Source organism: Prionailurus viverrinus, chromosome B1 (genome assembly GCF_022837055.1).
Source record: "Prionailurus viverrinus isolate Anna chromosome B1, UM_Priviv_1.0, whole genome shotgun sequence".
Lineage (NCBI taxonomy): Eukaryota > Metazoa > Chordata > Mammalia > Carnivora > Felidae > Prionailurus > Prionailurus viverrinus.
The window spans coordinates 87,054,233-87,081,896 of NC_062564.1; the positions used below are offsets into that span (position 1 = coordinate 87,054,233).

A 27,664-nucleotide genomic window follows, 5' to 3' on the forward strand; every position below is an offset into this window, starting at 1 on the left:
TCACCTTGGATGAGTAGCTTGCCTTCCTCGAGCTTCATCTGTAAACTGCGGATAATAAGGCATATCAAGTGGTCATTGAGAACATGAAATGAGACAATGCATGTAAACCATATGATGCATAATGCAGTGTCTGGAACACAGAATTCAATCAAAGTGCTAGTTATTACTCAACATGACACTTCATTTTCAGTTTTCTGGCTCATGTAGCAAGATTTTAGTAAATCTCTTGAGTATCCCTGGGACAGGGGCCTGAAATAAACTCTCAAAAGACAGAGAAGTGGATAAACTTCCCTTTCCCCCCTTTTCATCATTTCTTGTCTAACCTCATTTTACAGACAGAAGGCTGAGACCAGGAGTGCCAGAGTACTTGGCTACCACCGCGGTTCTCCAGAGTCAACACCTCGACGCAGCCTTGCGGCGCGGCGAGTCCCGCACTTTGTTCCGCCAGGGGGCGCTCGGCCAGGCGCCGACTCCGGGGGAGACGGGACGCGGGGAAGGCGGAGCCCGGCCCGGCAAGATGGCGCCGCCCGCGTTGTTGCGCCCGTTTTCCAAGCTGCTGGCTCCGGCCAGGATCCCAAGTGGCTGTGAGTGTCCATCCTCGCTCAGGCCGACCCGACCCCCACCTCCCTCCCGCCCCCGTCTGCCACTCCCAGAGTGAACCCAGCCCGCAGGAGCAGGGGGCGGCTGCGGTCTGGACTCGTCCCGCAGTGACCTTCGCCGGCCTGCGTCCTGGATCTCAGCCCTGACTGAGGCTCCCCATCACCCGCCGCTGACCCTCCTCTTAATGCCACTCGACAACTCTGAACCTATTTCCTGGGCTGTTCAAGCGGGGGAAGGTAGTAGTGAAGGGAGAATTAAAAGCAATAAAACGTAAATGTTAGGGTTTTTACTACAAGGCAATACGTTATAGATTTACAGACTCTGACCCCTTTCAGCTTCAGCGCGGTCAAAATTCTACGTGCGGGAGCCGGCACATGACGGACCTGACTGGCTGAAAGTTGGACTGACCTTGGGCACCTCCGTCTTCTTGTGGATCTATGTGAGTTTTTACTCCCTTAATGTCACGAGACCCCAACGCAGTGGGGAGGAGAAATGTCACTGTGAGATTGTTGCCGAGCAAATCTCCCATCCAGTAGGATGTTTATATAATTGCTAATTACATATTTCTTCATAAGGGAAGTCCCAGAGACTTAAAAGAAATATTAAAGATTTCAGCGGTATTGGGAAAATATGATGAAGCCGAAACTTCTGTCATTCATCCTTAAGTAGCATGATTTTGTGATGAATGATAGTTTTACTAAATATTAATTGCACTTTATTTCCTAACGAGGATGGAGGCTGGTTGGGTTTTATGAAGGCACTTTTTTTCAGATGCCATAGGGACAAATCATCAATGAATAAGCTATACAAATTAAATCCCACTAGACTTCCCAAACATAAGATTTTAATCGATATTTGCATAAGTACATTGTTGGAAATTGTATTTAGTGTGTTGCAGCTCCACCCCCCCCCCCATGCCTTTACATGTAAAAACTCATTTAATCTTTACAGCAACACTACGTGGTAGGTAGTTTGCTGAACCCTGGTTCTCCCTGACTTAAGAGTCACACTATAGACCAAGGTGAAATACTGCCTCTGTAATTTTTTTAAAGTTGACTCAAAGTATCTGTGCTACATCAGTATTTAAAATGTTTTATTTTGTAGCTAATGAGTTTCTGGCTTCTTCCACTGCTTTCCACCTCCAACTCTTAGGTCTCTTAATTTGGGTTTTCTCATTAAAATGGCTTGTTAAGGGTCGCCTGGGTGTCTCACTCAGTTAAGCATCCGACTCTTGATATCAGCTTAGGTCTCGATCTCAGAGTCGTGCGTTCAAGCCCTGCATTGGGCTCTGGAGCCAACTTTAAAAAAAAAAAAAAAATATATATATATATATATATATATATATATAAAATGGTTTGTTGACACGGGAAGGAGTAAGAGATGTTGAAAGTCATTTACAACTTAACAACGACAGTAACTAATCCTTTTTACAATAATATTTGTTACAATGGAATTTTAAAGTTTTCCCCAAAAAGCTTGATTGCTGCTGAGAACTCTGATTGAAATTGGATCTTTGACTGCAACAAATGTCACCCTGTATCAACCATTGTTTTGATATTATGTCATATTCTGTTAGTGGTTTTAAGAAAGTGTCTATCTCCTGTGACATCTAATTAATACACATATAGTTGAGGGATGGAGTTGATCATTCACTGAAGTATCAAACTTCTACGGTTAGAAGTATAACACACCCACCAACCAACCTGGACCTCATTTAAGAACTCAGTTCTGGTTGGTTGTGTTGGTTTAGCTCCTCTATGGTAAGTTATTTATTATGTTAATTACCCCCTGAATGAAATAACTTATTTGGCAGAAGTTGAATTTAAGCTTGTAAGGGCTGCTGTCTTCAAATTTAGCATGCTAGATTGAAGTCAACAAGTATATGCCATTCATAGTTTTTGGGCTTTTGTATCTCTTAGTCTTTCATTTTTAACTAGAATAATTGTAATTCTTTTTTGCTTTTCCAACCTGTGTAGAAAAACAAATCCAGGCCCCAGTGCCCCATGCCTTCCCCAAACCCTAGAATAGTTGTAAATTCTTTTAACCTATTCTTATTTCTCTTGTATACCTCTTATATACCAAATATAAGTATCATTAATTAGCCTCTTCTTTTAAGTTGCCAAGAAGATTACATTTCTAATTTTAATTGTTACCTACTCTAGCTCATCAAACAACATAATGAAGATGTTTTAGAGTATAAAAGAAGAAATGGGTTGGAATAAACTATTGAAATACTAATACAGTAAGTATGCAATTTTATAGGATTAATAAATTATGCAAGTTAATTTGGCCTCTTTTTAAATAGTGTATTTTGGTTGTTTTTTAATTGGGTTGATACATTTTTTTAAGTATTTAAGATTTTTTTTAATGTTTGTTTGAGAGAGAGAGTGTGCACACGCACGAGAGAGCAAGGGAGAGAGAGAATCCCAAGTAAGCTCTATGCTGTCAACACAGAACCTGATGCAGAGCTGTCTCACAAACTGTGAGATCATGACCTGAGCCAAAATCAAGAGTCAGGTACTTGACCAACTGAGCCACCCAGGTGCCCCTATTCTTTTTTGTTTATTTTATTTTAGCAATCTCTACACCCAAGGTGAGGCTCGAACTCACAACCCCAAGATCAAGGGTCAGATCCTCCTCTAACTGGGCCAGCCAGGTGTCCCTGTTGGGTTTGCATTTTTTAGCACCTATATTCCTGTCTGTGACAAATTTTTGAATTTTAATACCTTACCTCAAGTGTCTCTCAGCATAATCATTTTTAATCATTATGCTTTGACTATGTTCAAAGAACATTGTGTTAGAGAATGAAACCAAAATCATATTTTTTATTACATCATAGTCCTGAAGACACAAGTTACCACTATTCTTGTATATATTTCTTTTTTTTTTTTTTTAATTTTTATTTATTTTGAGAGAGAACAGGCATGCAAGTAGGGGAGGGACAGAGAGAGGAGGGAGAGAGAGAATCCCAAGAGGCTCTGCATTGTCAGTGCAGAGCCTGATGCGGGGCTTGATCTCATGAACCGTGAGATCATGATGTGAGCCCTAATCAAGACTCTGACACTTAACTAACTGAGCCACCCAGGTGCCCCTTGTGTACATCTTATCTATTTATCATATACAACATTTGAGTGTAAATTCCATGAGAACGGAAACCTTGCCTTTATTAATCATGATGTACTCAGCAAATTGCCCAGTGCCTGGGCCTACTGGGAATTTAATATTTGTAGAATGGATGAATATATATGGGCAGTAGACTGGTGAATCTTTTACCATATGACCATTTCATTATGATTGTCATTACAACTAACACCCAATTGGACAGTTCCTGATAAAATCTGTCTATGAACAAGATACTATACTCTGCATGCTCTGTGATTTAAAAAAAAAAGGGGGGTGAGTTTATTTTATATGTCAATATATCTATGTATATACATAGTATATTTCTGAAAATCCTTTTAAAGAAATTCTGTATTAATCCTTTTATAAAATGAAAACACAAATCTCAACTTTCATGGATTAGGTTGATCAAAGTAAGTAACGTATTCACTTGATAAGAAAATAGTAAATACTAGCAAACACTTTTAAAAAATATTTAACAACTCTCAAACTCAGCTCTTTAGGGTTTGATAATCCAAAATTTTCACTTTTTTTCCTATTGGTATCACCTTGCTGTCACTACTTTAGTCAGCCAATCAAGAGATAAGAATAAAATAGATATTTAAATCAAGATGCTTTTGCTACTTTCTTATAGGTCACATAAAATATTTTTTGCTAGGGGCGCCTGGGTGGCTCAGTCAGTTAAGCATCTGACTTTGGCTCAGGTCATGATATCATGGTTCGTGAGTTTGAGCCCCTCATTGGGCTCTGTGTTGACAGCTCGGAGCCTGGAGCCTGCTTCTGATTCTGTGTCTCCCTCTCTCTCTGGCCCTTCCCCTCTCGAGCTCTGTCTCTCTCTCAAAAATAAATAAACGTTAAAAATATATATATATTTTGCTAAAACTTAAGTAAAATGAAGGGTTGATACTCTTTGTGGATTTATTTTCTAGACTTTCCAAGATGCTCTAAGGTGAATTATTCAGAATGGTCTAATTTTAATATTATTTCTGCTGGTTAATGCTATAGTTTTCATTTTTTTCTCTTCATTATAGGTATGCTTCATATAGTGATTATACCAGTTCCTTTGGATTCACCAATCTGTTGAGTTGTAAACGTGAGAGAAAAAGTTATATGTGAATGTATGTCAAATCAGCATTTGTTTGCATCATTAAATGAAAAAAATAAAAAAACTTCTGTGTTCTTCAGATTATATATGTTGTAACAATATGTCGAAAATGTCAGTTCTAGGGTATGTTATTAGAAATATTTTTATGTGGAAAGTACCATCTGATAACAGGGCCAGTGGTAATTAAGAACACATTGGTAAGAAAACTTACTTATTAAGGAAATAGATTAAAAAATCACTGCTGAAGGATTTATTCCTTATATCAACTTTTTAAAAAATAATGTGTATTTATTTTTGAGAGGGAGAGAGAGACAGACAGAGAATCTGAAGTAGGCTCCAGGCTCCGAGCTGTCAGCACAGAGCCCAATGTGGGGCTTGAATCCCCGAACTGTGAGATCATGACCTGAACTGAAGTCTGGCACTTAACTGACTGAGCCACCCAGGCACCCTTCCTTGTATCAACTTTTAATTTCAAAAATTCTTAAGTGTCAGGGTGATAGAACTACTTTATTACTCAATACAGAAGAGCCCAAATACTGTTTTCTTCTGGAAGAGCCATTCTGGTAGGGTTTGTTCTGACTCTCTTTCCTTAAATTTGAATGATTGTCATTTGGGTGACTTCTGTACTCTCCAGTTATGACAATGCAGTTTGTTGTCCCTTTTTATAATATGACTTAGCAAACTCCTGACTGTTTAAGCAAAGGAGGAAGGGGAGGGAGATTTATTAGGCACAAAATAAGATACATTTCATTTATCTTACATCAAAACCCTTTCTTGTGGGAAAAACAAAAACAAAAAACACCTTTCTTGTGTATCAGTTAATGATTTATCAGTTGAAATTTATATATATGCCACTTCATTAACTTGTGATTTAAACAGTGTACCATACATTTAAAAATTCATTTTTCATGTCTCTATATTGATGTTAAATGGAGAGACTTACTGTGTTATAATTACTTTTGTGTATGTTTTGGGCTGTTGCCAACATTTATTCTTGGGAATTCATGGCCTAATATCTTTGGAAATCACTTCTGAACATAAATTCAGAGTTAACATTATTTCAGATTAGTTACTTGATGCAATCAGTAGAAGACCAGATACAATAGTTACTATCAACTTTTGGTAGTTTGGAGTCCTAGCTGATAGAGCTGGAAAGGACCTTTAGGGGTTATATAGACAAATCTCATAATTTTACAGATGCAGACACCAGAGGTGAAGAGAGATATATTCAGTGGCACTGTAGCAGATAGAATAATGGATCCCCAAAGATGACTATTGCCTACTCTTTGGAATCTGTATTAATGTGATATTACATGGCAAAGAGGAATTAAGATTACAGATGGAATTAAGTTTGCTAATCAGCTGACACTTAGGGAAATTATCCTGGATTAGTTGGTTGGGCCCAATAAAATCACAAGGTTCCTTATAAGCGGGGCAGGGGCAGGGGGGCGGGGGAGAAGGCACAGGAATGTGTAATTGATGTGATATGAGAAAGACTCAGCTGACCATTCCTAGCTTTGAGGGTGAAAGTCCTAGACTTTGGGTCTAAGAGCCAAAGAATGGAAAAGTCAAACAAATTCACCCCTGAAGCCTCCAGAAAGGAACACAGTCCTGCTGACACCATGATTTTTAGCCCAGTGAGAGCTGTGTTGGGTTTCTCACCTGAAAAAACTATAAGATAATAAATTTGTGTTGTTTTAAAACACTTCGTTATAGCAGCAGTAGAGAACTAACATTGTCACATGGTAATAGAAACCACGGTCAGGTATCAGGGAACGTTCCACTAAAAGAAACGCTTAAAAATTCACCTCCCAAAAGGGAATAGAAGACTTTAAGACACTTGGAATTCCAGAAACTGATGACCTTAGTTGGAAATAATAAACAATATCAACCATATGTCAGGCCTTGCAAATCTGGCTACTTTGTGTGGACTTTCACCTTGACTATGCCTGTATGACTCCAGGGGGAGCCATTCCTGAAGACCAGGGCTATCCCAGAGAATTTTTCTGTATTGATGGAAATGTTCTGTCTGCTATCCAATATAGTAGCCACTAGTCCCATGTGACTATTGAGCATCTGGAATGCAATTAATGTGACTGAATTTTAAATATTTAATTGTCATTAATTTAAATAGCCGCATGAGGCTGGTGGCTGCTTTATTGGATAGCACAGATGTAAATTATTCTTTGGCTAACCTAGAGTTGTGCACATAGTGATACTGGTGAAAATGCTTTCTAAGTTAAATATTGAAACCTAACTCAAACTATGTTAAACTAAAAAAAGGTTATGAAGATACAGAGTGACTCAGACACCAAGAACAGGAATGCACCTGGGCCAGGAATAATGGATCTGGAACTCAGATGTTATCAAGACTCTTGTTCTTAGCCCTGCTGTCTGTGTGTCTGTTTTCTTTGCACAATTTTGTTTTCTAACTCAATCCACATTGTAAGGGGCCATAGTCAATAGTTCTTAGATTTACATCTTAGTTCAAGAGTGTAGCTGGATTGAACAAGAATAAATCTGATTCTAAATTCCTAAGAGGATCTTTGGTCAAATGATGGTTTCTTTAGTAATGATGTAAGAGATCCATTAAAAAAAAAACAAAAAGGGGCGCCTGGGTGGCCCAGTCGGTTAAGCGTCCGACTTCAGCCAGGTCACAATCTCGCGGTCCGTGAGTTCGAGCCCCGAGTCAGGCTCTGGGCTGATGGCTCAGAGCCTGGAGCCTGTTTCCGATTCTGTGTCTCCCTCTCTCTCTGCCCCTCCCCCGTTCATGCTCTGTCTCTCTCTGTCCCAAAAATTAAAAAAAAAAAAAAAAACGTTGAAAAAAAAACAAAAAAAAAAAGATGCAGGGGTGCCTGGGTAGCTCAGTCAGTTAAGCATCTGACTCTTGATTTCAGATCAGGTAAGGATCTCACAGTTCATGAGATTGAACCTACCTCAGGCTCCAGGCACTGTGCAGTGATAGTGTGGAACCTGTTTGGGATTCTCTCTCCTCCTCTCTCCCTGCCCCTCCCCTGTTTGGCTCCCTCTCTCAAAAACAAAACAAAACAAAACAAAACAAAACAAAACAAAACAAAACAAAACAAACAAACAAAAAAACCAGACAAAATCCTTTGTCAAATTTCAAGTTTTTTATTAGGTCAATATCAGGTAGACATTTTCTCAGATTTAGTATCTGTGGGGTAGTTATTCACTTATTCATTTATTATTACTTTTTTTAGTTTTTTTAATGTTTATTTATTTTGAGAGAGAGAGAGGAGAGGGAGAGCATGAGCAGAGGAGGGGCAGAGGGAGAGAGAGAATCCCAAGTAGACTCTGTGTGTCAGTGCAGAGCCTGATGTGGGGCTTGAATTCACAAGCCATGAGATCACGACCTGAGCCAAAATCAAGAGTTGGACGTTCAACCTACTGAGCCACCCAGGTGATCCACATTCATTTATTTTTAAGTAAGCTCTACACCCAATGTGGGGCTCGAACTCACAACCCCAAGATCAAGAGTTGCATGCTCTTCTAACTGAGCCAGCAGGTGCACCTAAATTCTTTGTTTAAGTTGCCATGGAAAGAACAGGCTATATAAATTTAGTTGCAAGTATAGGAAATTATAGGTTAAATTGTGTCCCCCTAAAAGATATGTTGTAGTCCTAACCCTCAGTGTATCAGAATGTGACCTTATTTGGAAATAAGGTGGTTGCAGCTGTAATTAGTTATGATCTTCATACAGGAGTGGACCCTTAATCCAATATGACTGCTATATCTATGAAAAGAGACACAGACACCGGGGTGCCTGGCCGGCTCAGATGGAAGAGCATATGACTCTTGATCTCAGGGTTGTGAGTTCAAGCCCCACATTGGATGTAGAGATTACTTAAAAATAAAATCTTAAAAAAAAAAAAAAAAGGAAGAAGAGACACAGATACACAGGGAAAAAACAGCCATGTAATGATGGAGGCAGAGATTAGAATCATGCATCTATAAGCCAAGGATTATCAGCAAACTCAGAAGCTAGAAAAGGCAAGGAAGTCTTCTCCCCTACAGGTTTCAGAGGGTGTGTGACCCTACTGACACCTTGATTTCAGACTTGGAGTGCACCAAACTGTGAAAGAATCTATTTTTGTTGATTTAAGCCATCCAAATTTGTAGTAACCTGTTTCAGTAACCTAAAGAAAATTACACAGAAGTGTGAGGGAATCTCATGTTTATTTTACCACGATGAGAGAGTGAGTAGACAGGGAGTGTACTGAGTGACCTCCAAGAATAATTTAAGTATTTACTACCTTGATTACCTTTCCCTTTCATTTCATCTAAATGTTTCAGGCCATCAGAAGGGTGTTTATCTGCCAATTTGTCTCCCTAGATATTCTTATAAATTGTTTCACTTTATATTGATCTGTTGAAAGTACAGATTATAGCCTAAGAATTTGGTGTTCAGAAAAGCAAAGGTGTGGGGTGCCTGGGTTGCTCAGTCAGTTATGCGTCCACTTGATTTCCACTCAGATCATGATCTCAGGTGCGTGGGATCGAGCCCCTCCAGCTGTTTCTAACTTTTGGTGGAGCCCAGGAAATCACTCAGTCTTTGAAGATTGCTTTTTAATTTATAACACTTAGGCCTTGAATAAGTATGATTCATATTCCTGTAGACGACCCTTAACAGAATGTTTTCAAGACTAGTATCTTCTTTGTCAACAGTCACAATTAGATGGAGTCCATATAATTACAATTAATTATAGGAAGTCATGGAGTCTCACAATTGGACTCCATCTAATTGTGATTAGATAGTAAGCCAAATTATCCCTGACCCTTGATTCTTGTTTTCCCAGCCAGACCAAGAAAAATGTCAAGGATGTGCTCAAGGCCAGCATTGTAAACAGTGTGACTTAACAGCTGGGAAATTATTGTCTGAGCATTTCAGAGTGTTCTATAGTGAAGACCTGTGTTAAAATTCTCTTGCATTTGGGAGGAACAGCTTGCCACAGAATAAATTTGACAACCCATGCACATGTCCTCTCCAGGGAAATGTTTCATCATGACGTGAAAAGAGTTTGCCACCAAAATGGAAAGCCACGTATTCTGCAGGAGCAGTAGAGTGAGTAGAAAATTCCCTTCGATCCAAGAGGCATTGAGCTTGGGGCACCTGTTTGGTTTAGTCAGTGGAGTATGTTGCTTTTAATCTCGGGGTTGTGAGTTTGAGCCCCACTTCAGGGCACAGTGCTTACTTGAAAAAAAAAAAAAAGAGGAAACAAGAGGCACTGAGCTTTTAGCTAAGATGGATAAGGATCTGGAGAGTGGCATGGTTTATCTACAGCTCTTGCCTTTCCCAGCTGGGATGGCCACATCCAACCTAAAGAACACGATAATCTCCCCACTAGATCTTGCCAAATAATAAGAGAGTGGTATACAATAGATCCTGTCGTGTGTGCATTGAAAGACAGCAGAATATGGTAAAGGTAAAGGAAGCCTTGAGCTCTAACTTGGGCTAGAACTCAGAATCTACCACTGCTCCTCCCAAGTAGCTGAGTATGTTTCGTACCTAATGTGCATTAGAGCTCACATCAACCCTATGAATAAAGGAAATGTCCACATTTTACTCAAATCAGGAAAACACCAGGTATCTGGCTCCCAAACTCATGCTCTTTTTTTTTTTTAATTTAATTTTTTATTTTTTTAAATTTACATCCAAATTAGTTAGCATATAGTGCAACAATGATTTCAGGAATAGATTCCTTAGTGCCCCTTACCCACTTAGCCCATCCCCCCTCCACAATCCCTCTAGTAACCCTGTTTGTTCTCCATATTTATGAATCTCTTCTGTTTTGTCCCCTCCCTGTTTTTATATTATTTTTGTTTCCCTTCCCTTATGTTCATCTGTTTTGTCTCTTAAAGTCCTCATATGAATGAAGTCATATGATTTTTGTCTTTTCTCTAATTTCACTAAGCATAATACCCTACAGTTCCATCCACGTAGTTGCAAATGGCAAGATTTCATTCTTTTTGATTGCCGAGAAATACGCCATTGTATGTATGTATATATACCACATTTTCTGTATCCATTCATCCATCGATGGACATTTGGGCTCTTTCCATACTTTGGCTATTGTTGATAGTCCTGCTATAAACATGGGGGTGCATGTGTCCCTTCGAAACAGCACACCTGTATCCCATGGATAAATGCCTAGTAGTGCAATTGCTGGGTCGTAGGGTAGTTCTATTTTTAGTTTTTTGAGGAACCTCCATACTGTTTTCCAGAGTGGCTGCACCAGCTTGCATTCCCACCAAACTCATGCTCTTAACCACAGTATTATACTACCTCAGTTTTTTCTCACAGGTGATAAAAGGATAATCAACATTATCCCAATATCCTTTGGGACTGTTAGGATGAACTACAAAAGTAGATGTGACAATACTCTGGGAAAAGCTTCAAAAGTCCTATATATGTGTGTTATTCTTGCATTGTTTAAACCAGTTGGTTTGCAGTGTTAAAACTAGTTTGGTTTTAACAAACCCCTTAATTACATTTATTATTAATATCTGATCAGAGATTTCTGTGCCATCATTGGCCCCATTGATAGTGGACTTGGTAGCTACATCTAAGAAAAGATGCTGGTTCTGTGTCTCATTTATCTGCAACTAAAACATCTATGTGACAGCAGAAATTTTATCTTATTCATTGGATAATGCCTTGGAACAGTGCCTTGTGAAATAAATTATAACCAATCTCCAGCATCTAGCATAGTCCCTAGGATCTTGTAAGCACTTTGACAGACACTTACAGTTTGACTGAGATTGGATGGATACTATGCAACCTGGGGTGATGCAGAAGACCTCAGACTATACCCAGACTCTGAGTATACAACTGGATTCTGAAGAGGAGCCTGGAACAGTGTCCTGAGAACCACCGTCATTTATAGTTGATGAAAGAATCCTTTTTCAGGGGAGCCTCCAACACATTAAATGACAGTACAATGCATGCATTAATTCATTTAGATAGCTAACCCCTAGTTGCCAGAGAATGTGTACGTGATGCTGGTCAAGGTAGTAAGTGCACTTACCTGCATTTTGCTACTTTCAGGACTACCAATTTTTTGGTGGAGTCCTAGCCCCTTCTTGTGCTGCTTGGAAATCTAAATTTGATCTCTCAACTACAAGTTACCTAATTGCTCTTATTAAGTGTTTAATCACTAGGGATAGCTAGCTGCTCTGAGTATCAAAAACCCAGTTCTGACTTTGTATTCTTCAAGTGAGAGTATGTTAAATATTACTAGAGTTGGGTGCAGAAGTAGAGTCTCTGAGGAGTGTTTATTCAAATAGCAAATGAGCAAATGTGCCTGTAACATGCAAAAGAACTTGAAACTAGAAGAACTACGATCATGTCCTTTATTTTTTAATTCATGACCATCAGTCCCTGGACATTCCTCCCTACCACCAAGCCATTTGCTAAAGGTAATAATTACCATCTTCCTCAGAGGGTTGAAATGAGAATTAAAGGAGATAGTATATGTGCAAGTGCTTTATAAACTATCAAGTGCCAAACATATATTAGGGAACATTATAAATATCTTTTTTAAATGTTTATTTATTTATTTTTAAGAGAGAGCGAGCAAGAGCAAGGGAGGGGCAGAGGGATAGGGAGAGAGAGAATCCCAAGCGGGTTCTGTGCTGTCAGCAAGGAGGCCATTGTGGGGCTGGATTTCATAAACCTGGAGATCCTGACCTGAGCTGAAATCAAGAGCTGAATGGATGCTTAACCGACTGAGCCACCCAGTGATCCAATGAGGGATTATTATAGTAGGAAACATGTCTTCACAAAATTAATCATTTAGAAAATTCTATAAGCATAAATTACTGGTTTCCATATTCAAATCATGACAAATTCTTGTAGCCACAATGAGGCAAGAAATTGAAATCTGGGGCAAGAAACTAATAGTTCAGCGTTTTTGGTTCATATGGAAATACCAATTTCACATCCAAGAGAGGAATATACAGCATTTTTGGACTTTGTATTTAAGGTCTCTGTAACAGTGAATTGCCTGGAGATTCAACTATTGCCTGGGAATTTTCTTGGGATTCTGAACATCACCCACTGCACTGATGGAAGGCTGAGGCTACTCCTCGCTCCGTCTCCAGGAAACTTCCCGCTAGCCTTTCCACTCCTGGGGAAAGCTAACGGACTGTGTGACTTCAAATGGGCTCAGATATCACCCCGCATGATAAACCAGATCCATCTTACGACGCGAATCCCTAAACATTTCCAGCCTGTTCTGTGGAGTTCCACTCATTGGAACAATACGGGGTAGGCAGGTGATGGTGACTTCCCGGTTTCCGATCCCTTGTCTAAGAAGGCGCGACCAGCTAGCTTCCGAGACCCGGGAGAAAGCAACAGTCTGGAGGCTGGGTTGGGGGAGGAAAAGCGCCCGACCAGCCGCTCCCCAGCTCCCCGGGCCCGCGCGGAGGCGCTGGGAGGGGGTCTGCGCTCCTCCCCGGGGCGGAGCTCGCCGGGGCTCCCGCGCCTGGCACCGCGCGCTAGGGTGCAGAGTCTGCAGCGCGGCGGGCAGTGGGCGCGATGTATCTCCGCAGGGCGGTCTCCAAGACCCTGGCGCTGCCTCTGAGGGCGCCCCCCGGCCCCGCGCCGCTCCGGAAGGACGGTGAGTGCCGCGCCGGCCCGGGCGTCCAAGCCTGCAGAGGACAGGCGCCTCGCGCGCGGATTTTGAGGCGCCCGCGTACCCGCCGGCACCCAGTGGGCACAAAGAGGCTCGAGCTGCAGAAGCCAGGGGTTGAGGAAAGGGGGGAGGAATTGAGGAAAGGCGCGGGGAAGACGCCCCGAAGCTCTTGAAGACTTTGGGAGTAGGGGGCCTTCCCAGAGCGGCTTCTGAATGCGGAGTAGGCTTCCTGGGTTCGAAATCTTGATCTTGGGCAAGTGATTTAATCTCACTTTCCTCATCTCTAAAATGGGGACAATAATGGTTGTGAGTTTTAATGAGTTAGTATGTGGTTAAAAGCGCTTCGAGAAGTGCCTGGCTGACGTACGCATAGCTTGCTCTTTTTGTTAGAATAGGGACCAGTGCGCTCTCCACCTACGTGAGGAAGCGGAGGAACGGTTGGGTAGATGGACGCTCATCTGCGAGCCCCGCAGGGCGGGGCGGGGCGGGGGTTGGGGAGTGCGGGCGCAGTAAATGTTGGGTAAATGCTCCTGAGTAAGTAAACTAAAGGCTTGTCCGGGGCTCGGCAGCCTGAACCCCGAGAGCCTTCGAAGCGCTTTCCTTCGGGGCGGCACGGACACCTGGAGCTATCCAGCTGCTCGGCTCTGTCGCTGCAGTGTCCGTCACCTTTAGATCTGGGGACGCTGGGGAAGAGGGAGCGTCTTCAGAAATTTCCTAAAGGGGACGTTTAGGCGTGAGCTGGAAGCTTCTTAACTAAAACTTGACCTACACGAGAGCGCCTATTCTAGTGCCTGGAACGTTGTAGGTGCTTACTGAGTGTGAGCATACGTGTTTTCCCTCCTGCAGCCCGCGGCCCCCGGCCCGGCTTTGCGCTCCGGCGCAGCTCAGCGCCCGCGGCTCTTCCCGCACCTCCTCCGTCTCCCGTCTCCTTCCCGTCCCGCTTAGCCCGGCGGCTTTTAGATAACCTCTTGGGAAGTTCTTACTTCCCCCTGCACTTCGCCTCACTTCCTGAGGCTTGTCAGGTAGTTTTAGCCCAGAGCGCGCATTGGTGCCCGAGAAAGAGAGAAACACTCCCGCGGAAAATTCCATGGGCCGATTCCCCTCCCTCCCCTGGTTAGGCCCGAGGTGGTGATGGTGGTCGTGGGAAGGGAGGAAGGTCTGTCCAGCTAGCTTTATTTTTCTCTTAAAATACTGGTGGGAAGAAGCTGCATCACAAGTCACAGAAATAAGGCATCTTCGTTTTCCTTGAACTTTATACCAAAATACAGCAATTTTTTTTCACTGACGAAATAGAATCCATTAATTTTAAGCTTCTGAAGATAAGGAGGCCGTTGTGACCGGGAGGTGGGGTGGGGTGGGGAGAGAGAGGAGTCCCCTGACCGTGGCCTTCTTCGGCGTTATCTCCCGCACCCACCACCGTCATCAGGCACAAACATACGCACCTCTTTTGTTAGTTGCGCGTTTCAAATAATTTCCGCCTCAACTTGGGGTAAGGGAAAAAGGTTAAAAATTCTAAATCGGCAGTTAGCAATACTGGTTGTAGCAGCACTGATCTTATTCTAATTTTCATCTCATTCCTTTTTGTGTAGCACTGATTTGTATATGTATTTTAAGAAATATTGACTGGAAATTTGGCTTTAGTCACGGACATTAACCTTTTATTGGTACTTTCTGTTTTGTTGAAAAATAAAACTTTCAGTTTTATCGAAGGGTCGAATTTTAGCGTGCCTCATCAAATTTTGTTGTCTGGCTTTTGCTTTTAAAACATGTAACTCTTAATGAATAAATAATTTGGGTTTGTAAAAGATCATTGGAAGGAACACAGAAAGGCAAAAGAGAAGTCATCCGTAATCCAACCACTCAGTGAATACCACCATTTAAGTTTTAGTATATATAATGCTCCAGACTTTTCTTCCTCTTACATTTTTTTTTTCTTACCCACATTGCTTCTAGGAACTGAGATATATACGAACTATATAGATTATTCTGTTATAACTTTTCATTTCATATATTGTAAATATTTTCTCATGTAAGTAAATATTCTTCTGCAAAACTTCTAATATCTTTCACATTGTATGGATATTCTCAAATTTAATCTTTATTAAATCTTTATTTCATATTTCATTGCTCTTTTATTATTTTTAAAATTTATTTTGAGAGAGAGAGCAAGCAGGTGAGGGGCAAAGAGGAGAGACAGAATCCCAAGCAGGCTCCACACCATCAGCATGGAGCCTGATGCAGGGCTCGAACTCACAAACCGTGAGTTCATGACCTGAGCTGAAATCAAGAGTTGGATGCTTAGCAGACTGAGCCACCCAGGAGCCCCATTGCTCTTTTAAAGAGCTGTCATAATTGTATCTGTGTTTAAGTCTTTTCTCAAATCTCTGATTTTCTTTTTGCTTCATGTTTAAAATGATTTTTTGATATATTTTCCAATTACTTATTTTTATTTATGTAATCTCTACACCCAACGTAGGGCTCAGATTCACCACCCGGAGATCAAGAGTTGCATGCTCTTCCAACTGAACCAACCAGGCGTCCCTAATCTTCTTAATATGTCGTCTGTCTGGTTGTCAGCTATGGAAGCTACATATTCCCTACTTAATAACAGATGTATGTTTAAACCAACAAAAGCCCCACTACAAGTCAAAGCCATAATCTCTTATGATAACCTCCTTGGGTACATTTTTGTGGAAAAAATATTTTTTCCAGGAGAAGGTCATTTATATCTAAACTAAAAATACACATACGAAATCTTTCCAATACTGCTAGTACAAAAGTTGATAATCAGTGCAAATGTCTTAAGACTTGCCCTCTGCAAATCAAAACTTCTTACTAGTCCTCATACTCTGTGTCAGGCCACTTCCAGTTACTTTGCACTTTCCCAGTCATACAACTCTCCTGCTTTCGCACGCCATGCCGTGCCTTCTGCCTCCAGTGCAGTTTTCTCTTCCCTTATTTATCTGACCATCTCCTCTACTTTCCTTCAAAGTCCAGGTCATCTCTTTTCAACTGTGACAGCTACCTTGAGCCACCTAGCTGAGGTTTTTCACTGAGTTTTCACGCTGTGGTTGCAACTTCTACTTACATCTGTTCTAGCAGTTGTCATATTGCATCGCAATTATTTGTCTGTACATTTGTTCCCTCCGTGTACACTGTGAGCTACTTGAGGCTAGGGACCTTGTAGATCTTGTTCACAGTTATATCCTTAATGACGCTAACAATGCCAAAGACATAGGAGGTGCTCAGCTGTATTTGTTGAATGAATACATGTCTCTACTTTTTTATCTTTAAGGAATTTGAGCTATATGAACCTTAAGCTCTTTCTAGCTTTGAGTCTATTATAAACATTTTAATTCCAGAGCATATGGCATATACAAGTTTTAGCATTACAGAGTAAGTATTTTTAAACATAATAATACAGGAACTTTATCTATTTCTATTAGTTTGTACAGAATTGTAGTTTCATTTCAAACATGACCTTTTTGCAACATTTGTCTTAAAAAGCTTATATCTGGGGCGCCTGGGTGGCGCAGTCGGTTAAGCGTCCGACTTCAGCCAGGTCACGATCTCGCGGCCCGTGAGTTCGAGCCCCACGTCAGGCTCTGGGCTAATGGCTCAGAGCCTGGAGCCTGTTTCCGATTCTGTGTCTCCCTCTCTCTCTGCCCCTCCCCTGTTCATGCTCTGTCTCTCTCTGTCCCAAAAATAAATAAATGTTGAAAAAAAAAAATTTGAAAAAAAAAAAAAAAAAAGCTTATATCTGCCCATCTTTAAAGGCTTTACGTTGGAAAAATTAAGATTTTTTTCCTACCTATACATTTGTATTACAGATTTATAGAAATGTGTTGGATTTCAACATGTTTTATTTAGCATGTAAATTTTAAGTACAAATATATTTAATTCATTTTTTTGGAAGAATGATCTTTTCCAATGAATCCTGTGGTGGAGTACATACAGCAAATGAATTTCTTTTGCATCTTGTTTGTTAAAATTGGTCAGTGCTTTTGTCACTTCTCCTTACCCACGCCTGCACTCCTTCCAAGAAAAGCATGATGCTAAGCATAAAGCTGACAGGTTTCATAAGTACTTAATCAAATTAGATTGGGAAAATGTCAAATGGAATTACTACCCTACCTTATAATACTGTATTCCCTTAAGCTAAAATCACTTGATGTTAGTAGATTCTAAGTTCACTGAAGGGGAAAAATTTTTTTAAGATATAATTATTTTAAATAGTTTTGCGTAACTGGTGGAGCTAACTGTGTTTAAACTTGTTTTCCTAGCATCTCTTCGCTTGATGTCGTCTAACAAATTGCCTGGATCATCTGGATCAAATATGATCTATTATCTGGTTGTAGGTGTCACAGTCAGTGCTGGTGGATATTATGTAAGTGTTTAAATAAACAAAATATTCAGGAATTCATATATTTTACAACCTGTGGTAAAACTCAAAGCATTGTCAAGGTCAGGGCACGGGATTAATTAAATATATAAGATTATGAAGATTTTTTTAAGTATGAAATCACCATTTCTTAATACTGCCAAGTATAGGTGACTTTCTGTAAAAATGATGTTATAAATACTAATAAGAGGCGCCTGGGTGGCTCAGTAGGTTAGGTGTCCGACTTTGGCTCAGGTCATGATCGCACAGTTTGTGAGTTCGAGCCCCACATCATGCTCTGTGCTGACAACTCAGAGCCTGGAGCTTCCTTCAGATTCTGTGTCTCCCTCTCTCTCTGACCCTCCCCCACTCACATTCCATGTCTCTCTCTCTCTCTCTCTCTCTGTCAAAAATAAACATTAAAAAATTTATAAATACTAATAATAAGAAATGATATTTGAGTGTTTATCATATGACAGACTCAAGGCCCATTTAGTAATTAGTGATTCTATAAGGTAGGTACTACTGTTACATTTAACAAGAACTATTTTGAAAGATTAACTTAAAACAAATAGACTATTTTTTAGAGCATTTTAGGTTCACAGGAAAATGAACAGAAAGTACAGAGTTCTCATACCTCCGCCCAGCCCTCCTCCCATCAACAATCTCACATTAGTGTGGTACATTCGTTATAACTGCTGAGTCAATATCAAAACATTACTATTAACTAAAGTGTTTTGTGTACATTAGGGTTCACTCTTGGTATTGTACATTCTTTGAGCTTGGACAAATGTATCATGATATATATCCACCATTAATGGTGTCATACAGAGTAGTTTCACTGCCCTAAACATCCCCTGTGTTCACCTATTCATCCTTTCCTCCCCCAATCTTTTTTACTGTCGCCATAGTTTTTATTAATTTTATATATCTTTATACATTTTCATTATTTTTAAAAAAATATTTATTCATACATTTTTATTAACATTTTTTTACATTTATTTATTTTTGTGAGACAAAGAAAGAGTGTGAGTGGGGGAGGGGCAGAGAGAGAAGGAGACACAGAATCTGAAGCAGGTTCCAGGCTCAGCTGTGAGCACAGACCCCAACGTGGGGGCTCGAACCCAGGAACTGTGAGATCGTGACCTGAGCTGAGGTCAGACATTCAACCAACGGAGCCACCCAAGCACCCCATATTCATACATTTTTTTTAAGATTCCAAATAGGGGTACCTGGGTGGCTCAGTCGGTTAAGCATCTGACTCTCGATTTTAGCTCAGGTCACCATCTCATGGTCTGTGAACTTCAGGCCCATGTTGGGCTCCGCACTGACATTGTGGAGTCTTCTTGGGATTCTCTTTCTCTCTGTCTCTCAATCTCTGTGCCCCTTCTCTGCTGCTGCACGCTATCTCTCTCAATAAATAAATTAAATAAATAAATAAATAAATATTTAAAGTAGACAATGTAAAATTAAAAAAAAAAATGTTTTCCTCCCAGGGAACCACTGTGAAACAAAGCTTTTAATAGTGTGACTTTGGAGCTAAAATGATGGAATGATTGTGCATTAAATAAGATAAATCTGTATGAATCATTTTGCCATAAATTTTCTAAATCAAAATTTAATCTTCATTTTGAATAAAAGTAAAATAAATATAAATTCTTCAGAAATTCTAAGAGTACACAATCACTACATTTTGGTTTGACCCTACAGAAATATGCATAAAGGGATTTTTAGTCATAACTAGGAGCAGTTTGAAGGATTATGTAAACGGCCAAACCAAAATACTTCCTCTAATCTTCAGAATTTTGAGAGCCTCGAGAAACCAGGAAACTTCAAACATTCAAATATATTATTGTCCTCCACTGATCTATCAGCTTTCACTCATACCCAGATTCCTTTCCTTCCACTATCTTTCTACTGCTTAATGTTGAATTCACTGCCCAGGGCTACTATCATTGGATGTAGGCCACTGGAGAAACAGAGATTGGACTAGGCCATGTGATTATGTGAGGAGCTGGAAGACGGAATTTCATCTGGAGCTCACTCTACCCATGACTGTATTTATTAGTGCCAGACATGAACCTCTCCAGTCCATCAAATCTTTCTTTGCAAAAGCAGCCTTACACTGGAGGGTTATAAGCAGGCTGCACCTGCGAGCCCTCTCTGGCCATGTTCTCTCACGATGGGAGTGGAAGTTGGACAAGGTGATGATCTCCAACTCTCTTTCCACCTCTAAGAGTATGTGTTTATTTTTTAAATAAATAAAAAAAGTTTTTATATTTATTTATTTTTGGGAGAGCGCAAGTTGGGGAGGTGCAGAGAGAGGGGGCAGAGGATCCAAAGTGAGCTCCACACTGACAGACTGACAGCATGTGGGGCTCAAACTCAGGAACCAGGAGATCATGACCTGAGCCAAAGTCGGACGCACAACTGACTGAGCCACCCAGGTGCCCCTTTTTTAAATAATTTTTAAATGTTGTTTTTTTTTTAACTCTATTTATTTATTTTGAGAGAGAGTGTGAGCATGAGTGGGGGGGAGGGGCAGAGAGACTCCCAAGCAGGCTCCACACTGTCAGGACAGAGTTCGAGGCATGCTCAAACTCATGAACTGTTAGATCGTGACCTGAACCGAAGTCGAGAGTTGGACATTTAACTGACTGAGCCACCCAGGCCCCCCAAGAATATGTGGTGTTACTCTGGAATGTTGGAAGAGTTAACTCCCAAGAACCTTAGGCTATTGTCAGGAGGAAATACAGAATGTGAGGCCCTTGAACACCTGTATTGAAGTCCCCCTTCCCTTCTTTGTCCTGTACTAAAACAAATTCTGTATTAGATTGATCTGAATTGAATCCAGAGTTGCTCCATAGCCGGTTTTTTATTTCCAAGTAAAATCTTCTATTACGAGGGCCTCTTGGAATCTGAGAGAGGCCCAGGTCGCTTCCATTTTTTCAGGGTCTGAGATATTTGTGGGATATTTTAAATGCTTATATTTAATATATAATATCACTTGGAAATAACTTCGAAAGTCTAGATTGGAGGCTTTCCAAAGGCCTCTTCCGATAGGCCTTTCTTCTACTCTGTGTTTCACCATGTTAGATTTGGAAAAGCTAGATTCTCTTGGCCACACGTGAGTATGAATCATTCTAATACCATGGTCTCTTTGATTCTGCCTACACTAGTCTTTTTTCTCACCTTGTATTATAGGCTAATGTTCCCTGGGATGTTGCTGCTGGGATGGTCATTTCAGGGACGAACTGTGAACTTCCGCACAGGCTCAGCTTTAGGGTAGTGAGAACTGAGGGCGGAGGGTGCTGACTCAGCACAGTGGTATTATAGCTTTCAGGAGCTTCCACCTTACTAGGAAAGTATTCCCTGCTTTTATTTGGAAATGGTGGTGGGCATTTCTGCTGGCCCTGTTTGCTCTGTATGTTTCAAACCCAGATGAAGTCTGAACTCACCAAACTCGAAGGGGTTTGTTAGGGCCGCTTTGGTATCATTTCCACCCTCGAGGTCATAGATTTTCCATTTTTAGAGCCTAATTTTAAAATCTTATAAAATGGCCTGTAATTTGCAAAGTAAAATTCTTAAAGAAAAATTTTTTAATGTTTATTTATTTTTGAGAGAGAGAGAGAGAGACAGAGCATGAGCAGGGGAAGGGCAGAGAGAGAGGGAGACACAGAATCCAAAGCAGGCTCCAGGCTCTGAGCTGTCGGCACAGAGCCTGACATGGGGCTCGAACCCACGAACTGTTGAGATCATGACCTGAGCCAAAGTCAGGCGCTCAACCAGCTGAGCTACCCAGGCGCCCCGCAAAGTACAATTTTTAATAATATGCTTGGTTTATGACTATTAAAATTTTGGGAATACTATATATAAATATACAAATCTAAAAAAATCTGTAATCCTACCATTAAGCGATAAAACACTACCTACACCTTTTAAAATGTGAGATAATATAAACAATATTATCTAACTAGTGAGATTTTCATCTTTAGAATTTCATTGGCTAATATGAGTACAGGTCAGAGATGACTCTACTTGAATGAAAGGAAGCCTGCACGTTGTATCTATGATTAAGATAACCTTTGTTCCTAATTCTGTTTCTCACATAACCCATAGTCAGGTCATAGAGCTGCTTATAAGGAATAACCCTAGCTTATTTAAGAAAGATTCATTAGGGTCTACAAAAATGCCATTTTGGAAGATTTTTTAAAAACTTTTTATTTGGAGATGATTGCGTTTCACGTGTAGTTATAAGAGCTAATATCAAGAGATATAATATGGTCTTTGCCTCATTTCCCCCTGTGATCAATATCTTTTCATAGCTATAATTCAATATCACAACCAGGAAGTGGACATTGATAATATCCATTGACCTTATTCAGATTCACCACTTTCACATGCACGTGTGTCTGTGTGTGTATTTACTTCTGGGCAGTTCTGTCACATGCATAGATTCATATATTCACCACCACCGTCAAGATACAGGATCCCTTGTGTAGCCCTTTTATAGTTGAACTCACTTTCTTTTGCCCTCCCATTCCTTCTTCCTGTCCCTGGCAACCACTAATCTCTTCTCTGTTTCTAGAACTTTTCTTTTTTATTTTATTTTATTTTTTTAATGTTTATTCACTTCTGAGAGACAGAGCATGAGCAGGGGTGGGAGGTAGAGACAGAGACACGCACACACACAGAATCTGAAACAGGCTCCAGGCTCTGAGCTGTCAGCACAGAGCCTGACGCGGGGCTCAAATTCATGAACCGCGAGATCATGACCTGAGCTGAAGTTGGACGCCCAACCGACTGAGCCACCCAGGCTCCCCATGTTTCTATAACTTCTCATTTCAAGAATGTTACATGAATGAAATCATAAGCTGTATAACCTTTTGAGACTGGCTTTTTTTTCCACTCAGCATAATTACCTGGAGATTCATCCAAGTTGTTACACCTGTATGTACAGTTCATTCCTCTTTGTTGCTGAGTAGTGTTCCATGCTATGAATGTAGCACAGTTTGTTTAGCCATTCAACTGTTGTAGGGCATCCAGACTGATTACAACTTTTGGCTATTACAGATAAAGCAACCGTGAACATTTGCATGCAGGTTTTTGTGTGCACATAAGTTTCCATTTCCCTGGAATAAATACTAGAGAATATTTATAAATGCCTGTCAGAATGTTTGATTCTAACATAATTTATTTTTTCCTCTTTGTCTTCATCTTTCTATCTACTGTGTGTTTTTTGTTATCTTTGACTCCTGTTAGAGCATTTGTTTTTTTCCTGTTTAAAGTATTCTATTTAATAACAAAAGTTTCCAAAGGAGAAACAAAATAGTAGATGGTGACATTGGTTTCTCATCTTTGAATTGTATATACTTTTGGGAGCACCTGGGTGGCTTAGTCGGTTAAGTGTCTGACTCTTTTTTTTTTTTTTTTAGCATTTATTTATTTCTGAGAGAGAGACAGACAGAACATGAGCCGGGGAGGATCAGATAGAGAGGGAGACATAGAACCTGAAGCAGGCTCCAGGCTCTGAGCTGTCAGCACAGAGCCTGACGCGGGGCTCAAATTCATGAACCGCGAGATCATGACCTGAGCTGAAGTTGGACGCCCAACCGACTGAGCCACGCAGGTGCCCCTGTCTGACTCTTGATTTTGATTCAGGTCATGATCTCACGGTTTGTGAGATCGAGCCCTGTGTCACGGTCTGCGTTGACAGCTCGGAAACTGCTTGGGACTCAATCTCTCTCTCCATCCCTTCACTGCTCGTTTTTTTTTTTCCTTTCTCTCTCAAAATAAGTAAATATTTGAATTGTATATACCTTTGAACTTGGCATGATGAATCTTAGAGCTCAAGAAATAAACTTCAGCACACATTTACTTTCAGACTTACAAGACAGTCACATCAGAGCAAGCCAAACACACGGAACATGTAACAAATTTGAAAGAAAAAACCAGAGCAGAGTTACATCCACTCCAAGGTAAAGTGAACTTATTATTTTTTTCCCCCTGAGGCACTGATTTCCATTATCTTAGTCTAGCAATGAACACTATTTGCTTGTAGCTTCTTTCCTAACCTGACAGAATGGCTCTGGGCAGGAGTTCACTCGGAAAGGGAAAGCCCAACCAAAACCTAAAGAATATTGTTACACGTTTTGAATGAGTGCATTAGATAAATGAAAACGTTTTACATTTGTACTGCTGACCAGTGGCTTTGAATTCTTTGTGTGGTAATATTACTTTCCCCCTACTCAGGCTTCCATTCATGCAGGCATAATTTTAGTATCTGTCTCTGTCAGCAACTTAACCTTTCAATTTCCCTTATTATTATTTTTAAACCCTGAAACTAACTTTTGTTTCAGTTTTGTCTAAGATCACCCTTGTGTCTTTGCCTACAGTCCACTTGACATTAGTACAGTCAGTCATGTCTCTGACGTCCCTCAGTTGATCTGATTGAGAAAATGGGAGCTACTAGAGCAGAAGCTTTACATTTTCACTCTAATGTATATTTCTTGCCTTAAACTGCTTGCTTTAAATGCTTTTTTCCATCTCAGTTATAATGCCATTATTATCAATTACTATGATCACTATTTAGGGACAGAGATAATAGCTGCTGATGAACCAATGTTAACCTTTTAGTCATGACAACAGTAAGCAATGGAATATCATCAATAAACATTATTGACTATAATCATGAGAAGGCTGATGGTAATAATAATAAAATACAGCATTTCCATAGCACTTTTGGTTTTAAACCCCTCTTCGTGCACATTATTTTAATCAAACCTTACAATAGCTCTGTGAGGTAGGTATTATCGTTATCCCCATTTTACAGGTGATAAAACTGAGGTTCAGAGAGGATTAGTGATTGCTCAGTCATCAACTAGTAAGTTGGCTGCTTTCCCATGCTATTTCACATGACATGTTGGCTGTTTATTTTCATGTTCTTTGTATATAAATAAATAATATATGTAAATTATTTTTTTTAAGTTTAACAGATTCAAAAGGGGTTATGAAAAAGCAGATCCACATTATCCATTCCCAGAGGCAACCAATAGTTCCGGTTTCTTTGTATCCTCCTAGAGAGAGTCTTTGCAAATAAAAACTATCTAGGTGTATCTTACCCTCCTTTTGTCCTAAGATAAATAGTCCCCTATGGTCTACATTGCTCTTTTCCTTGCTTTTTTCACATAACAGTCTACCTTAAGGACCACTTCTATCAGTATATACAGATTTGTCACATTTTTAAACATGGCTGCACAGTGTTCTACTGTATTCTCGTGCTCTTTAAATTAATACTTTGCTTCATGGGCTACATCTTAAAGGTGAAAAAGAGAACCGTGTGGAAGCTGAGAAAGCAAGTTCAGAAGTCCCTGAAGCGTCTTTAGTGGAAGTACAGGAGGCAGATGCAGAAGATACCCCAGATGCTACAGGTGCAGCCACGAGAGAGGCTTCAGCCCGCCCAGGTGATTTGGAGGACGCTCTGGTGGAGACAGACACGGTCGGTGCTGAAGCTGGGGCAGAGGTTACAAATGCAGCACCCAGCACAGTGGCAGAAATCAGCACTGAAATGCCCTCAGGGGTTCAGAATGCAGTTTTGGATGAAGCTGTTGCCATCAGTAATGATAAAGGGACGACAGAGAAGGAACACTCTGGTGAAACTGCTGAACTGGAAGAAGAGAGTCCTCCAGCTGGGTCAGAATCCTCCGCTGGGGATGATTTACAGGAGGAAGCCAGTGTTGGTTCTGAGGCAGCCTCTGCTCAAGGCTGATCTCATGCTGAGTGACACCTCAGTGAAAAAGGCCATAGAGTATCTGATAGGTGCTTTTTTAGTTTCAGTAATCTTAGTTTTAAAATAGGCTTCTTTTCTAGAAACCTTTAATGTGCCTTGAAGATTTTTGGCATCTACTGATAGATTTCAGGATTGAGAGATTTGAGACTTTACATGTCTGAATAGTTTCCTGCTCTCTGAGTTCAGAACATGACATTGCAGTAAACAGCTTAAAGAGTTCCATCTCTGAATTTAAGTTTTACATCATAGCAGTAGAGCTACCTGCATTCACTTTAATTTTGCTAGACCTGTACCTTATTTTAATGTTTGTGATTCTAGATTCTTGAGTTTTGATTTGAACTCATTTAAATAAAATTGGAAAATCTTCAGTGCTTCTATTTTTATTTGCTAATATTTATATGTATAAATAATGTATAATATATAATATCAAAGAACTATGTGTAATATAGCATCACATGAACAATCGAAGAAAACATATAATCTATGGAGAACTCTACATATAACAATATATATATCCATTCTCCCATCTATATTACATGGGGGATTGTGCCAAGGTTTTCATTTCAGTTTATTTCAGTTCAAACAATGGCTTTTTTATAGTTTTTTTATAAGTTTATTTATTTATTCTGAGAGAGGGAGAGAGAGAGCACGCACAGGGTAGGGGCAGAGAGAGAGAGAGAGAGAGGGAAAGAATCCCAAGTAGGCTCTGTGCTGTCAGCACAAAGCCCAATTTGGGCTTGATCTCACGTACCATGAGATAGTGACCGGAGCTGAAATCAAGAGTCAGATGCTTAACTGACAAAGTTACCCAGGTACCCCAGTTCAGACAATGTTTATTTGCCAGGAATCATTCATTAACTCATGTATTTATTCATTCATGTGTTCAACAAATACTAAGTAAGCACCTATAACCTACCAGGCACTGTTTTAAATGTTGAAGTTAATATATATATATATATATATATATATATATATATATATAAATTTGTACCCTTCCCAGCTTGTATTCTAGAATATGATCAAATAATAAAACACATAAGAAAACTATACCATATGTTAGATACTGGCAAGTGTTTAAAAAGAAAGGTAGTGAAAGTGAAGGGATTGTAAGTGTTTAGGAGTGGAAGTTGTAATTTTACTTTATTTATTTATTTATGTTTATTTTTAAGAGAGTGGGCGGGGGAGGGACAGAGAGAGAGGGAGAGAGAGACAATCCCAAGGAAGCCCTGCACTGTCAGCACGGAGCTTAATGTGGGGCTCAAATTCATGAACTGTGAGATCATGGCCTGAGCTGAGATCAAGAGTCAGACACTCAACCAACTACACCGCCCAGGCACCCCAGAAGTTGTAATTTTAGATGGGATGGCCAGAGACAAACTTACTAAGAAGCTGTCTAGTGAGTAAAAACCTAAAGGATGTACAAGGGACTTAGTCATGAGGACATGGGGGGATAGGGGAAGAAGAGTCATTCCAGATGAGGGAACTGAGAAGTATAAAGGATCTGAAGCATGAACATGCTAGAGAATTTGAGGAATTCTAAGGTGGCCAAGTGGCTAAAGTGGAGTGAAAGGGAGGGAGAGTAGTTGGAGATGATTTCAGAAATAGGACAAGGGTTATGCAGGGATGAGCCACATCATGCCGGGTCTTGTAGGGTTTGAGGTATTACTTGGAGTAAGTTGGGGTGTTGTGGATGTTGCTGATGCTCTGCCTAGATCCCCTTACCTGGGCCAGTACATTTACTCCCAGCTTCTGTGAGTGTGACACACACATGCCCCACCCTCACCCCAGGCAGCTCACAACCAATGACTGACTGCCATAGTGGTACAAAAGGTGGGCCGACTCTGTGGGACAGGTCATGCTCCCAAGCTCCCTGGGGGGCTGAGGTCGAAGCTCGTTTTCAGTCTAGATTACATCTTTGTATAAATTTTCTCTCCTAGTCTCTCCTGCTTCCCTCCCTACTACTCTCCAACAGCACTTCCTCAGTAGGTCAATTGCCCCCAAATTCCTGCTCTGTT

At 40.4% G+C, this 27,664-nt stretch overlaps 2 protein-coding genes and 1 non-coding gene across 5 annotated transcripts; 2 read left to right on the plus strand and 1 right to left on the minus strand.

Annotated features, from left to right (window-relative positions):
* The first annotated feature begins 431 nt into the window (after positions 1 to 431).
* On the plus strand, positions 432 to 4,909 carry NDUFC1 (NADH:ubiquinone oxidoreductase subunit C1). Its single transcript, XM_047855136.1, has 4 exons — positions 432 to 584; positions 936 to 1,039; positions 2,763 to 2,842; positions 4,752 to 4,909. The coding sequence occupies exons 1-3, from the start codon at positions 518 to 520 to the stop codon at positions 2,820 to 2,822; spliced, it is 231 nt and encodes a 76-aa protein (XP_047711092.1). The 5' UTR covers positions 432 to 517; the 3' UTR covers positions 2,823 to 2,842; positions 4,752 to 4,909.
* A 4,766-nt stretch (positions 4,910 to 9,675) lies between these two features.
* On the plus strand, positions 9,676 to 26,017 carry MGARP (mitochondria localized glutamic acid rich protein). 3 transcript variants are annotated; one of them, XM_047856564.1, is made up of 4 exons: positions 9,676 to 9,908; positions 17,763 to 17,866; positions 23,745 to 23,838; positions 25,183 to 26,017. In XM_047856564.1, the coding sequence occupies exons 2-4, from the start codon at positions 17,777 to 17,779 to the stop codon at positions 25,626 to 25,628; spliced, it is 630 nt and encodes a 209-aa protein (XP_047712520.1). In that variant the 5' UTR covers positions 9,676 to 9,908; positions 17,763 to 17,776; the 3' UTR covers positions 25,629 to 26,017. The 3 variants fall into 3 exon arrangements, with proteins under 3 accessions (XP_047712520.1, XP_047712519.1, XP_047712521.1); XM_047856563.1 differs by lacking the exon at positions 9,676 to 9,908 and adding an exon at positions 13,369 to 13,464; XM_047856565.1 differs by lacking the exon at positions 9,676 to 9,908 and adding an exon at positions 14,317 to 14,501.
* On the minus strand, positions 21,579 to 21,664 carry TRNAQ-UUG (transfer RNA glutamine (anticodon UUG)). Its single transcript has one exon. It is a non-coding gene; the product is annotated as a tRNA-Gln (tRNA).
* Positions 26,018 to 27,664: the final 1,647 nt, after the last annotated feature.

Bases quoted from the DNA above. Each gene is read 5' to 3' on its own strand.
- NDUFC1 (XM_047855136.1), top strand. From the start codon at position 518: ATGGCGCCGCCCGCGTTGTTGCGCCCGTTTTCCAAGCTGCTGGCTCCG. The intron at 585-935 runs GTGAGTGTCCAT...GACCCCTTTCAG, and splicing joins GGCCAGGATCCCAAGTGGCT to CTTCAGCGCGGTCAAAATTC. The intron at 1,040-2,762 runs GTGAGTTTTTAC...TACCTACTCTAG, and splicing joins CCGTCTTCTTGTGGATCTAT to CTCATCAAACAACATAATGA.
- MGARP (XM_047856563.1), top strand. From the start codon at position 13,383: ATGTATCTCCGCAGGGCGGTCTCCAAGACCCTGGCGCTGCCTCTGAGG. The intron at 17,867-23,744 runs GTAAGTGTTTAA...ATTTACTTTCAG, and splicing joins TCAGTGCTGGTGGATATTAT to ACTTACAAGACAGTCACATC. The intron at 23,839-25,182 runs GTAAAGTGAACT...TACATCTTAAAG, and splicing joins AGAGTTACATCCACTCCAAG to GTGAAAAAGAGAACCGTGTG.